This window comes from Salmo salar, chromosome 13 (genome assembly GCF_965601325.2).
Source record: "Salmo salar chromosome 13, fSalSal1, whole genome shotgun sequence".
Lineage (NCBI taxonomy): Eukaryota > Metazoa > Chordata > Actinopteri > Salmoniformes > Salmonidae > Salmo > Salmo salar.
In genome coordinates this window covers 104,300,182-104,314,613 of record NC_138303.1, presented here as the reverse complement: position 1 = coordinate 104,314,613, position 14,432 = coordinate 104,300,182, and the positions used below count along the sequence as shown (strand labels likewise).

The following is a 14,432-nucleotide window of genomic DNA, read 5'->3' as shown; positions in this document are numbered from 1 at the left end:
AGTCCCTGGATGAAAAACAGTAGCGCATTTGGATAGTGGTCGATCTGAGAACAATGAGACGGGAGCGCGCATGCACGTGAAGAGTCCATTTGACATTTTCAGTCTTTGAACAAAAACGACGTCTCCCGGTCGGAATATTATCGCTATTTTACGAGAAAAATCGCATAAAAATTGATTTTAAACAGCGTTTGACATGCTTCGATGTACGGTAATGGATTATTTTGACATTTTTTGTCACGATACGCGCCGGCGCATCACCCTTCGGATAGTGTCTTGAACGCACGAACAAAAGGCCGCTACTTGGATATAACTATGGATTATTTGGAACCAAACCAACATTTGTTGTTGAAGTAGAAGTCCTGGGAGTGCATTCTGACGAAGAACAGCAAAGGTAATCCAATTTTTCTTATAATAAATCTGAGTTTGGTGAGTACCAAACTTGGTGGGTGTCAAAATAGCTAGCCTGTGATGGCCTGGCTATCTACTCAGAATATTGCAAAATGTGCTTTCACCGAAAAGCTATTTTAAAATCGGACACCGCGATTGCATAAACGAGTTCTGTATCTATAATTCTTAAAATAATTATGTTTTTTGTGAACGTTTATCGTGAGTAATTTAGTAAATTCACCGGAAGTGTTCGGTGGGAATGCTAGTTCTGAACGTCACATGCTAATGTAAAAAGCTGGTTTTTGATATAAATATGAACTTGATTGAACAAAACATGCATGTATTGTATAACATAATGTCCTAGGAGTGTCATCTGATGAAGATCATCAAAGGTTAGTGCTGCATTTAGCTGTGGTTTTGGTTTTTGTGACATATGCTAGCTTGAAAAATGGGAGTCTGATTATTTCTGGCTGGATACTCTCCTGACATAATCTAATGTTTTGCTTTCGTTGTAAAGCCTTTTTGAAATCGGACAGTGTGGTTAGATAAAGGAGAGTCTTGTCTTTAAAATTGTGTAAATAGTCATATGTTTGAAAAATGGAAGTTTTCGGATTTGAGGAATTTGTAATTCGCGCCACGCCCTATCATTGGATATTGGAGCGGTGTTCCGCTAGCGGAACATCTAGATGTAAGAGGTTAACAAGAAGTTCATCTTTAAACCGATGTATAACACTTGTATGTTTCATGAATTTTTATAATGAGTATTTCTGTTTTTGAATTTGGCGCTCTGCAATTTCACTGGATGTTGGCCAGGTGGGATGGTAGCGTCCCACACCCCCTAGAGAGGTTAAACACTGTTTCCCATGCTTGTACAATGAACCATAAAAAATTCATGAACATGCAAATTGCAATGTCCGTACTGTGAGACGCCTAAGACGCCACTACAGGGAGACAGGACGGACAGCTGATCATCCTCGCAGTGGCAGACCACGTGTAACAACACCTGCACAGGATCGGTTCATCCGAACATCACACCTGCGGGGACAGGTACAGGATGGCAACAACAACTGCCAAAGTTACACCAGGAACGCACAATCGTTCCATCAGTGCTCAGACTGTCCGCAATAGGCTGAGAGAGGCTGGACTGAGGGCTTGTAGGCCTGTGGTAAAGCAGGTCTTCACCAGACATCACCGGCAACAACATCGCCTATGGGCACAAACTCCGCCCAAGTGAACAGACATTGGTTGCAAACTATGAAACATGCCCTTCTCTTCACCCCGATATAAGCCCGTTGACAAAAATCCAACTTGCTGTTCCAAGGACGTGAGGACTTGCGGTCCCCACGTTGAAAGGACAAAGATCACCTACAGAACTAAGCCAATCTCAGCGTGAGCTCTGGTTGAACGACAAGAACCTAACGAAATTAGCATCGAATCTCAACGTGAAGGTGACGATCTACACGCCAGAAGGATGAATTGACTATACCAGCCAGAATATAGCATGAGCATATAGCATGGCAACTTGGTGAACAACTCTTATTCACTAAAGAAGTGATACCTCCTAGCCGTTGCGTTAGCAACAGCAGCTGTAAACGTGGGCTAGGAAAGGACGGACAAAGTTACTGTTCCACCACCAGACATTCTTCAAATGGACAACCCGGCTCAGAGTAAATATTTATTGCATTTTCTTTTTCCAAATGGGCGCTTATTTAGAATGCATAAGATTCTGTATTTACGATAGCATAGCTTCTCCCTTTGTTACTCAGTCTTCCCGCACTCTCATTCAAACCCAACCCCCTGTCTTTGTGTAACCAGCCGTCATATCGGTTCCGTCCACCAGGGACGTTTTCTTGTATGACATAATTTGTAATCAATGTATGATCCATTCTGTGTATGTGTAATTCTGTGTGATTGTTTAGGTATTTAGTAAATAAATAATTAAACCACATTTTGTATTGCTGATTCAACTTGTTATCCAGGGTTTGTGAAGATAACCAAGAATTTACAACTTTCAGATGAGACTGAATAAGGTGACGATTAAATATTGACTGCTATTGAGGTAAAAGATTACCAGGTCTTGAAGAGTTTATTCGGAAGATAACAGCTCTATAAACATTCTTTCGTGGTGCCCCGACTTTCTAGTTAATTACATTTAAATATTACCTTCCCTGTAGCTCAGTTGGTAGAGCATGGTGTTTGCAACACATGGTGTTTGCAACGCCAGGGTTGTGGGTTCGATTCCCACGGGGGGCCAGTACGGAAGAAAAAAATTATAATAATAAAATGTATGAAATGTAAGTCGCTCTGGATAAGAGCGTCTGCTAAAATGACTAAAAATGTAAAATGTAAAAAATGATTAGTGTAGAAAATGCCCATGGAGTTGGTGGAATAATCCTTTAATTCATTGCCACTTACTCAGCTGGGCCAGGGGCGCTTTAATTAGGTCAGGTGGAAATGTCCGACAGATCGCAACTCCATAATCAGGTAATATTTACAGAGAAATTATTTTATAGAATAGCATGTCATATCACTTAATCTGGCATAGCCAAAGACACGACACTGCATTGTTGGTTATGGGCTCGTAAGAAAGGTCGACCGATTATGATTTTTCAACGCCGATACCAATTATTGGAGGACCAAAAAAAGAGGCGATACCGATTATTGGAGGACCAAAAAAAGAGGCGATACCGATTAATCGGACGATTTTTTAAAATGTATTTATTTCTTTGTAATAATGACAATTATAACATACACATCAATAAAATCAATTTAGCCTCAAATAAATAATCAAATATGTTAAATTTGGTTTAAATAATGCAAAAACAAAGTGTTGGAGAAGAAAGTAAAAATGCAATATGTGCCATGTAAAAAAGCTAATGTTTAAGTTCCTTGCTCAGAACATATGAAAGCTAGTGGTTCCTTTTAACACGAGTCTTCAATATTCCCAGGTAAGAAGTTTTAGGTTGTAGTTATTATAGGAATTATAAGACTATTTCTCTCTATACCATTTGTATTTCATATTCCTTTGACTATTGGATGTTCTTATAGGCACTTTAGTATTGCCAGTGTAACAGTATAGCTTCCGTCCCTCTCCTCGCCCCTACCTGGGCTCGAACCAGGAACACATCGACAACAGCCACCCTCAAAACATCGTTACCCATTGCTCCACAAAAGCCGCGGCCCTTGCAGAGCAAGGGGAACAACTTCTTCAAGGTCTCAGAGCGAGTGACGTCACCGATTGAAACGCTATTAGCGCGCACCCCGCTAACTAGCTAGCCATTTCACATCGGTTACACCAGCCTAATCTCGGGAGTTGGTAGGCTTGAAGTCATAAACAGCTCAATGCTTGAAGCACAGCGAAGAGCTGCTGGCAAAACGCACAAAAATGCTGTTTGAATGAATGCTTGCTTACGAGCCTGCTGCTGCCTACCACTGCTCAGTCAGGCTGCTCTATCAAATCATATACTTAATTATTACATAACCCACAGAAATACGAGCCTTAGGACATTAATATGGTCAAATCCGGAAACTATCATTTCAAAAACAAAACGTTTATTCTTTCAGTGAAATACGGAACTGTTCCGTATTTTTTCTAATGGGTGGCATCCATAAGTCTAAATATTCCTGTTACATTGCACAACCTTCAATGTTATCTCATAATTACGTAACACTCTGGCAAATTAGTTCGCAACGAGCCAGGCGGCCCAAACTGTTGCATATACCCTGACTCTAGTTTAATATTGCCTGCTAACCTGGATATCTTTTAACTAAATATGCAGGTTTAATAAAATATACTTCTGTGTATTGATTTTAAGAAAGGCATTGATGTTTATGGTTAGGTACATTCGTGCAGCGATTGTGCTTTTTTCGTAAATGCGCTTTTGTTAAATCATCCCCCGTTTGGCGAAGTTGGCTGTCTTTGTTAGGATGAAATAGTCTTCACACAGTGCGCAACGAGCCAGGTGGCCCAAACTGCTGCATATACCCTGACTCTGTTGCACAGAACGCAAGAGAAGTGACACAATTTCCCTAGTTAAACGAAATTCATGTTAGCAGGCAATATTAACTAAATATGCAGGATTAAAAATATATACTTGTGTATTGATTTTAAGAAAGGCATTGATGTTTAATGGTTAGGTACACATTGGTGCAACGACAGTGCTTTTTTCGCGAATGCGCTTGTTAAATCACCCGTTTGGCAAAGTAGGCCATGATTCAATGATAAATTAACAGGCACTGCATCGATTGTATGCAACGCAGTCTCCTCATGGAGTGCAATGTAATCGGCCATGATCGGTGTCCAAAAATGCCGATTACCGATTGTTATAAAAACTTGAAATCGGCCCTAATTAAAAATCAGCCATTCCGATTAATCGGTCGACCTCTACTACAGACAGTTAGTCCTGCTATAGGCATAGTTACTATACCAGAGAGTGTTAGTCCTACTATAGGCATAGTTACTATACCACAGAGTGTTAGTCCTACTATAGGCATAGTTACTATACCACAGAGTGTTAGTCCTACTATAGGCATAGTTACTATACCACAGAGTGTTAGTCCTACTATAGGCATAGTTACTATACCACAGAGTGTTAGTCCTACTATAGGCATAGTTACTATACCACAGAGTGTTAGTCCTACTATAGGCATAGTTACTATACCACAGAGTGTTAGTCCTACTATAGGCATAGTTACTATACCACAGAGTGTTAGTCCTACTATAGGCATAGTTACTATACCACAGAGTGTTAGTCCTACTATAGGCATAGTTACTATACCACAGAGTGTTAGTCCTACTATAGGCATAGTTACTATACCACAGAGTGTTAGTCCTACTATAGGCATAGTTACTATACCACAGAGTGTTAGTCCTACTATAGGCATAGTTACTATACCACAGAGTGTTAGTCCTACTATAGGCATAGTTACTATACCACAGAGTGTTAGTCCTACTATAGGCATAGTTACTATACCAGACAGTTAGTCCTACTATAGGCATAGTTACTATACCAGACAGTTAGTCCTACTATAGGCATAGTTACTATACCAGACAGTTAGTCCTACTATAGGCATAGTTACTATACCAGACAGTTAGTCCTACTATAGGCATAGTTACTATACCACAGAGTGTTAGTCCTACTATAGGCATAGTTACTATACCACAGAGTCTTAGTCCTACTATAGGCATAGTTACTATACCACAGAGTGTTAGTCCTACTATAGGCATAGTTACTATACCACAGACAGTTAGTCCTACTATAGGCATAGTTACTATACCAGACAGTTAGTCCTACTATAGGCATAGTTACTATACCACAGACAGTTAGTCCTACTATAGGCATAGTTACTATACCAGACAGTTAGTCCTACTATAGGCATAGTTACTATACCACAGACAGTTAGTCCTACTATAGGCATAGTTACTATACCAGACAGTTAGTCCTACTATAGGCATAGTTACTATACCACAGATGTTAGTCCTACTATAGGCATAGTTACTATACCACAGAGTGTTAGTCCTACTATAGGCATAGTTACTATACCAGACAGTTAGTCCTACTATAGGCATAGTTACTATACCAGACAGTTAGTCCTACTATAGGCATAGTTACTATACCAGACAGTTAGTCCTACTATAGGCATAGTTACTATACCAGACAGTTAGTCCTACTATAGGCATAGTTACTATACCACAGAGTGTTAGTCCTACTATAGGCATAGTTACTATACCACAGAGTGTTAGTCCTACTATAGGCATAGTTACTATACCACAGAGTGTTAGTCCTACTATAGGCATAGTTACTATACCACAGAGTGTTAGTCCTACTATAGGCATAGTTACTATACCACAGACAGTTAGTCCTACTATAGGCATAGTTACTATACCACAGACAGTTAGTCCTACTATAGGCATAGTTACTATACCACAGAGTGTTAGTCCTACTATAGGCATAGTTACTATACCACAGAGTGTTAGTCCTACTATAGGCATAGTTACTATACCACAGAGTGTTAGTCCTACTATAGGCATAGTTACTATACCACAGAGTGTTAGTCCTACTATAGGCATAGTTACTATACCAGCACGAGTGTTAGTCCTACTATAGGCATAGTTACTATACCACAGAGTGTTAGTCCTACTATAGGCATAGTTACTATACCACAGAGTGTTAGTCCTACTATAGGCATAGTTACTATACCACAGAGTGTTAGTCCTACTATAGGCATAGTTACTATACCACAGAGTGTTAGTCCTACTATAGGCATAGTTACTATACCACAGACAGTTAGTCCTGCTATAGGCATAGTTACTATACCACAGACAGTTAGTCCTACTATAGGCATAGTTACTATACCACAGAGTGTTAGTCCTACTATAGGCATAGTTACTATACCACAGACAGTTAGTCCTACTATAGGCATAGTTACTGTACCACAGAGTGTCAGTCGTGAATGCAGGCAGATGGTCAGAGCCTAGCTAGGTCTACTTTCTTACAAGTGGTTGTTATCCCCACTGGACTTGAGGCTATAGTTAATAGGCCTGTAGACAGCTCAGCTCAGAGACAGGCAGCTGAAAGAAGGCTACTTATTGTAAAACACTTGTTTTTCACACCGCACAGACAGACACAGACGGCCTTCACGTGGCATGTTGTTGTTGCCTGGCAACCACATTAACAAGCGGCCAGAAGAACACTGTTGCATTTTACTTCCAACAGAAGTGCTGATTATCCTTGGATTGGAAGAGACGGAACACTTTATTTTTTATTTCACCTTTATTTAACCAGGTAGGCAAGTTGAGAACAAGTTCTCATTTACAATTGCGACCTGGCCAAGATAAAGCAAAGCAGTTCGACACGTACAAAAACACAGAGTTACACATGGAGTAAAACAACATACAATCAATGATACAGTAGACAAAAATAAGACTATATACAATGTGAGCAAATGATGTGAGATAAGGGAGGTAAAGGCAAAAAAAGGCCATGGTGGCGAAGTAAATAAAGTATAGCAAGAAAAACACTGGAATGGTAGATTTGTAGTTTGAAGAAAGTTCAAAGTTAAAATATAAATAATATGGTGCAAAGGAGCAAAATAAATAAATCAAATAAATAAATACAGTAGGGGTAGTAGTTTGGGCTAAATTATAGATGGGCTTTATCAGACCCCTCGTGAATGATGTAACAAACAGAGCACATATCAGTGGGAGGAACAGTGGAATGGAACAGTGACCTCTCAATCATTACTGGAGCTCACACAGGTCAGCAGCAATTGTCCTTGGGGCTGTGGTTTGGGTGCAGACAGTGCAAGAGCCAGGGAGATGTTAGCCTGGAACCATAACCGACATACTCTGTGGTTTCAACCATTGTTCTTCACATGAAGCAATGGTGGAACGGAGTACCAGTATCTCTTCCATGGACTCACTGAAATGTTGAACATCACTTTCTGTTTGACTCGAGCCACACTGTCGAGCCCAAACCAAACTCAACTGTACTGGCTTGGATATTCTCTTTTGACATTGTTGTTTTCAGCACGGTTCTGTGATGAACACGTAACCAGACAGAACCAGTACAGTGATCGGACCACACACTAATGACCTACCAACCCATCACTGGGGGCCCTGCCAAACCACACACATACATGCGCGATGGGCCCCACACGCGATGGAGCTCACGGAGAAGTACTACAGAGGACCAGATGAAAAAAACTGCAGGACCACAGTGAAGAGAGAGAGACTTCCTCAACTACGATAAGAGGGAAAGAGACAAATCAGTCTTCCTTTAATGAGACATCCTCATTACACTAAAACCACTGCAAACACCACCCCCATAAAAACAGCACAATCTCCACACAACCACCCCCCCAGCAGCAACAGTACAGGCATTAACCTGACACACACTGAAAAAACATGGTCAACAGTCTCTCATTCCACAAAATGGACACCGCTCCCCAGCATACAACATTAACACAGGCCACAAAACTGTGTCCACAACCAAAACACATTGAACAGATTGTCATGGTCCAGCCATCAAAGGAAGCCAGTGCAAAGTTCACATTTGAAAGCGTCGACAGATCCAGCATGTCCCTGATTATCAACAGCTTGTCTGAGATACACAGTACGTTAACTCCTTGCGTACAACTGAGTCTGTTAGCAGAGCAATGCCACAGGCCTACAGTCTCCTTTTTTGTGTGCAGGAGAGTCAAACCCGTCTACAGCTTAACAGCAGCTCCCCCAACCCGACACACTCACGCAAAATAAGTCCTGTCCAATGATTTATAAATATCCACAGGCAGACCATCGACTCCCGGGGTGCAGCCGGGGGCAATCTGGGAGATGGCAACCGAGAGTTTGTGAAAGCCCAGGGAAATGTCCATTTCATTTCTCTGCGACAGAGAGAGTTTGGGAAGGTCTGTGAGCAGAACCTGAGAATACCCAGGATGGCATAGTTCTGCCAGATAAAAATCGGAGTAGAACTCTACAACCCGCTCCCTCATCACCAGAACAGAAGTTACAAGCCCATCAGACAAAGCGCTGGGAGCATTCATCTCTCTCAACATGGAAAATCTAGCTTTTACAAGTGCTCCTTTTGAACAGAACAAAATCCCACAGGTCCCTGCGTAGTTCAGACAGATCAGCTTGCAGCCCCTCCCTACCTTGCCCCACCAGCTCAGCCTCCACCTCACTTACGCTAACCTCAAGCTCCCCAAATCCTCTCCTGGACTCTGAAGAGGAAGCTGTGTACTGCTGACAGAAAAACTGAATCTGGGCTTTACCTACATCCCACCACTGACTGAGAAACTGAAACTCCCCTTCTGCTGTCTCCACCTCTCCCAAAAGCCTTAGAAGCTTGAGCAAAAAGCGGCAGCTTGTAAGAGCTTTACATGTAATTTCCATTAGGATGCCTGCCGGGGAACTGAGCCATGGCAATATGACGGTCCAAAAACCCAACTGGGAGAATGGAGACCCTCAAAGGCATATTGCTCTGATTCTTGTCTAGATAGGATCCAAACAAGCTGTACTCACCCTAACCCCAACCACCTTCACCCACGTATACTGCTTTGAGGTGGGACACTTAGTCCTCCACGTGTCCACTAGGTCAAACTGACTCAGGGTATTAAGTTAGTGCTCGGTTGACATTCTGTTGGTGGTGTGGGGGCTGTGCTTTGGTAAAGTGGGTGGGGTTATATCCTGCCTGGTTGGTCCTGTCCAGGGGTATTGTTGGACGGGGCCACAGTGTCCCCTGACCCCCCCCCCCCCCCCCATCTCAGTCTCCAGTATCTATGCTGCAATAGACTGTCTCGGGAAGGCTAGGGTCAGTATATTTCTCCTGTCTTATCTGGTGTCCTGTGTCAACTTAAGTATGATCCCTCTAATTCTCTCATCTCTCTCCCCCCTACAGGAGGACCTGAGCCCTAGGACCATGCCTCAGGACTACCTGGCCTGACGACTCCGGGCAGTCCCCGTCTCCCTGGACGTGCTGCTGATCCAGTTTCCTGCTATGGAACCCTGACCTGTTCACCTGGTTGTGCAACCTTGTCTCTCTTCCTCAAACACACACCTGCTGTATCAACCTCTCAATGCTATGAAAAGCAAACTGACATTCACTCCTGAGGTGCTGACCTGTTGCACCCTCTATAAGCACCGTGATTATTCTTTGACCCTGCTGGTCTTAATCTGGCCTTAATTGCCATGTACACCTATAATCGCCACCCGGCACAGCCAGAAGAGGACTGGCCACCCCTCAGAGCCTGGTTCCTCTCTAGGTTTCTGTCTTTCTAGGGAGTTTTTCCTAGCCACATGCCTCTACATCCGCATTCCTGCTCTATGGGGTTTAATGCTCGGTTTCTGCTCATTTATAAAAAAGGGCTTTATAGATAACATTTGATGGATTTATTCAGAACATCATTCAACACCTTTGCTGAGTCCAAATGTGGTTCCTCACTATTCCGGTCTTTAGTAAAGTCAATTATGTAGTTCCAACACAAACACCTCATCCAGTGCTAAATGTGCGAACTACTTCCTTAGACTGCAAAACAAGTCTCCCCTCTCCCGCCTTGTATTAGGTGCATACACATTTATGAAAGCTAAGACAAGATTATTGATTTTGGCTCTAGCCATTGACAACCTACCCTTACACACCTCCTTTTGACGAGGGAATGTTGACACCCATGCCAAAGGGGGGGGGGGGGGGGGGGGGGGGCACTGCTACCCCTGCAGTAATATTTGTGCCATGGCTCAGCACCTGGGGCCCCTTCCACTAGACCCCCCCCCCCCCCCATCTACATCACTGTGACTCTTAAAACACATTTAAATGTTTTTGTTTGACATATTCCCACAGCAACCCGCTCTTGCCGCCGTACATGCTAAGGCAGCCCAGCCGTACATGCTAAGGCAGCCCAGCCGTACATGCTAAGGCAGCCCAGCCGTACATGTTGTACGGAACCTTACAAACCTTCCAGAATCAGGAAATGAAGACTCCAGCGGCCTCCTCCCCTGTCTACACATCGATCAGGGCCTCCTCCCCTGTCTACACATCGATCAGGGCCTCCTCCCCTGTCTACACATCGATCAGGGCCTCCTCCCCTGTCTACACATCGATCAGGGCCTCCTCCCCTGTCTACACATCGATCAGGGCCTCCTCCCCTGTCTACACATCGATCAGGGCCTCCTCCCCTGTCTACACATCGATCAGGGCCTCCTCCCCTGTCTACACATCGATCAGGGCCTCCTCCCCTGTCTACACATCGATCAGGGCCTCCTCCCCTGTCTACACATCGATCAGGGCCTCCTCCCCTGTCTACACATCGATCAGGGCCTCCTCCCCTGTCTACACATCGATCAGGGCCTCCTCCCCTGTCTACACATCGATCAGGGCCTCCTCCCCTGTCTACACATCGATCAGGGCCTCCTCCCCTGTCTACACATCGATCAGGGCCTCCTCCCCTGTCTACACATCGATCAGGGCCTCCTCCCCTGTCTACACATCGATCAGGGCCTCCTCCCCTGTCTACACATCGATCAGGGCCTCCTCCCCTGTCTACACATCGATCAGGGCCTCCTCCCCTGTCTACACGTCGATCAGGGCCTCCTCCCCTGTCTACACATCGATCAGGGCCTCCTCCCCTGTCTACACATCGATCAGGGCCTCCTCCCCTGTCTACACATCGATCAGGGCCTCCTCCCCTGTCTACACATCGATCAGGGCCTCCTCCCCTGTCTACACATCGATCAGGGCCTCCTCCCCTGTCTACACATCGATCAGGGCCTCCTCCCCTGTCTACACATCGATCAGGGCCTCCTCCCCTGTCTACACATCGATCAGGGCCTCCTCCCCTGTCTACACATCGATCAGGGCCTCCTCCCCTGTCTACACATCGATCAGGGCCTCCTCCCCTGTCTACACATCGATCAGGGCCTCCTCCCCAATGCCAGGCAGTATTTCCTGGGATGAGCCCACCATGCCTTTTCCCAGCCACACTCTTTTTTTCCCCCAGGTTTCTTCTCCTTTTTTCTGTGTGGCACCCTCCTCGGGCCTCCTCAGCCCTTTTAGCGTTCTCCAGAGGCGCTCTCCTCTTCCACCACCAGAGGAGTATCCGTTACTACAGCAACCTGCCTCTGCTCATTTTGCCCAGCTGTAACCCCACTCACCTCTACAAGCCCAGTAGCCCCCCTCCCCAACCGCGGGAGATGTGCAGTTTCGCGGCCTCATTTGAAATGAGCTAAACGAAAGGCAAGAAACAAGTGACTCTGTAGATACTGACAGTCATGTTGCGTCAGCTAACAGTGAATCAACGGAGCTTGCTTTGCCCAGTCAGCTAGAGATAGCTATGCAGCATCTTTTAGTTGCCAACTAGCACAAATGTCATGTAGCTAAGTATATCAATAGTCCTTTTGTAAGCCACACTAAAACGCTAACGCTAGACCACGAACACTACTAGACAGTTTCAGCCCAATGGGAGCTGTAAGCTAGCGATTGCACAGCTTACCTACCTCCAAAAACAATGCAACTACCCATGATGTCAATGCTGTCCAACTGGTCAGCCAGGCTGGCTGCAATCACTCACTAGAAAGCTAAATAGTTTCATGTAACTTCAAATGCAATATCAGGAAAATGCAAGGTATTGAAGACTTTTGTTTTGGCGTTCTTCCGTCTTAGTGCAACTTTGAATGTTGCTAGGTTTCTTATGGGCGTGGTTTTGCCTGACCTGTCCCAGCCCCCGCTGCCGGCTGGTCGTGCTTGTCTGCACTAGCTCCCGGTCTCTGGGCCTTACCTGGGCATGCAAACTTATTGTGCCCCAAGTCCCTACACTCAAAACACTGCAAACTATCTATGCTAGCAAACCCTGCGTACCACCCCTCCCATGATTAACCTTGAAGTGGATATTTACCTGCTGTTCTGCCTTAAGAAACACACACTGGCCTAGGAAAGGAAACATGTTAAACGGATTGCGCCTGGCACCCAGTCGAGACCACATGTAAAAGACTTGCAAACTCACTAAAAAAGGAAAAATCTGGACACCAACACACCCGTCACAAAAATCCCATTCGCAACTAGCCGGGCAACAAGAATCACCTTTTCGTGAACAGAACCAGCACCTTATTCATTCAGGCTGCAGAATGTATATGTTCTGCTCCCACCTGTTAGCCGACCGTGAGCAAAACTTCCACTTCCTCCTGACACCATTCTTCGGATCGCACTTGAAGCCATTCAAAAGCAACAGCATTTCTTCCCCTCCCGGCTGAGATGCCGAGCGCCACCACCAAACCCCAAACAAACTCCCCGGCCCCCTCCCTCAACTCAAAATGATAAACAGTGGAAATCAATAAAACAAAACGATGCATTAACCCTCCACCATGGAAAATGAACGTAGGAAAAACCTAAGAAAATACGCAAAAGTAAAGGAGACAGAAATAGAGAGAGAGCAAGAAAGAGACAACGACTACGATGAGGAAAGAAATAGAGAGAGCAAGAGAGGGGGAGAGAGAGAGAGAGACAACTACTACGATGAGGAAAGAGAGAGCGAGAGAGAGAAAGAGAGCGCAAGAAGTGACTGCATCGCATTACTCACCGCTACTGCTATCATGGAATCGTCCTGCTTCCATTCGGCCTGCTGATAGAAGCCAAACTGGGATGATGCTTTCGCCGACTCTATGTAGCTCACTATCAGAACACTGGGCTGGAAGAGACAAAGAGAACAAGTGAGAGTGTGTCAGAACAGTGCCAGCAGTCAATCTCAGCCACTCAGCCTTGTTAAAATACTCCAAACCATAAGGTGGCAGTAGCGTTGTTTGGCAATGCATATCTGTGTGTGTTGCTTTATGGTCTAGCCAAGGGGTATTCAACTCTAACCCTATGATGTCCGAAGCCCGCTGGCTCTCTTCTACCTGATAACTAATTGCACACACCAAGTGTCCCAGGTCTAAATCATTAAAAGGTGAACAATGGAAAGAAATGCAGTGGAACTGGCTGCGAGGCCAAAAGTTGTGTTTGACAGGTCTGCTCAATGTTCACTAGATTGCTCGCTGCTCGAATGTTGCTATTGTTGTAGGAAGCCCTTGTTTATACCAGCCAGATGGCCACAGCTATACAGCTTGCAAGACAACAAAGAAACAATTGAATTCTCTCCCCATAAATCGCATACAGCCCACAGATCGGTTTTGCTAGCTGGCTAACGTTAGCTAAATGTTTAGCATGATTCGCTAGCTAGCTATCTGTTGTGATAGCTAGGTAAAGACACTGCATTTGTATCCAAGCTTTATAAGCTATGCATGGGTGTCTGAGATGTGTGGTAGTAGTTTAGACAGCTCGTGCATTCAGCTTGTCAACACTTCTAACATAAACAAGTAGTGATGAAGTCAATCTCGTCTCCACTTTGAACCATGAGAGATTGACATGCATATCATTAATGTTAGCTCCCCGTGTATATTTAACGCCGATGTGCAAAACCGATGTCAAAGCTGACGTGCATACCTATATAAAGTAGGTACATGACGTAATGACGCCACGTAAAATGTATCGCTACACGTGCAACACAGCATTCCTAAC

At 44.5% G+C, this 14,432-nt stretch overlaps 1 protein-coding gene across 7 annotated transcripts in view; it reads right to left on the bottom strand.

Moving 5' to 3' along the window:
• LOC106568439 (guanine nucleotide exchange factor subunit RIC1) overlaps nt 1–14,432 on the bottom strand; it is a 114,113-nt gene that overhangs the window by 81,589 nt on the left and 18,092 nt on the right. For all 7 annotated transcript variants that reach the window (XR_014380213.1, XR_014380211.1, XR_014380212.1 and 4 more), the window contains exon 2: nt 13,456–13,563. Coding sequence is in view for 2 of the 7 variants with exons in the window: in XM_014138770.3 (XP_013994245.1) it covers nt 13,456–13,563 (108 nt within the window). In the remaining 5 variants the exon portion in view is untranslated. The remainder of the gene's footprint in view (nt 1–13,455; nt 13,564–14,432) is intronic.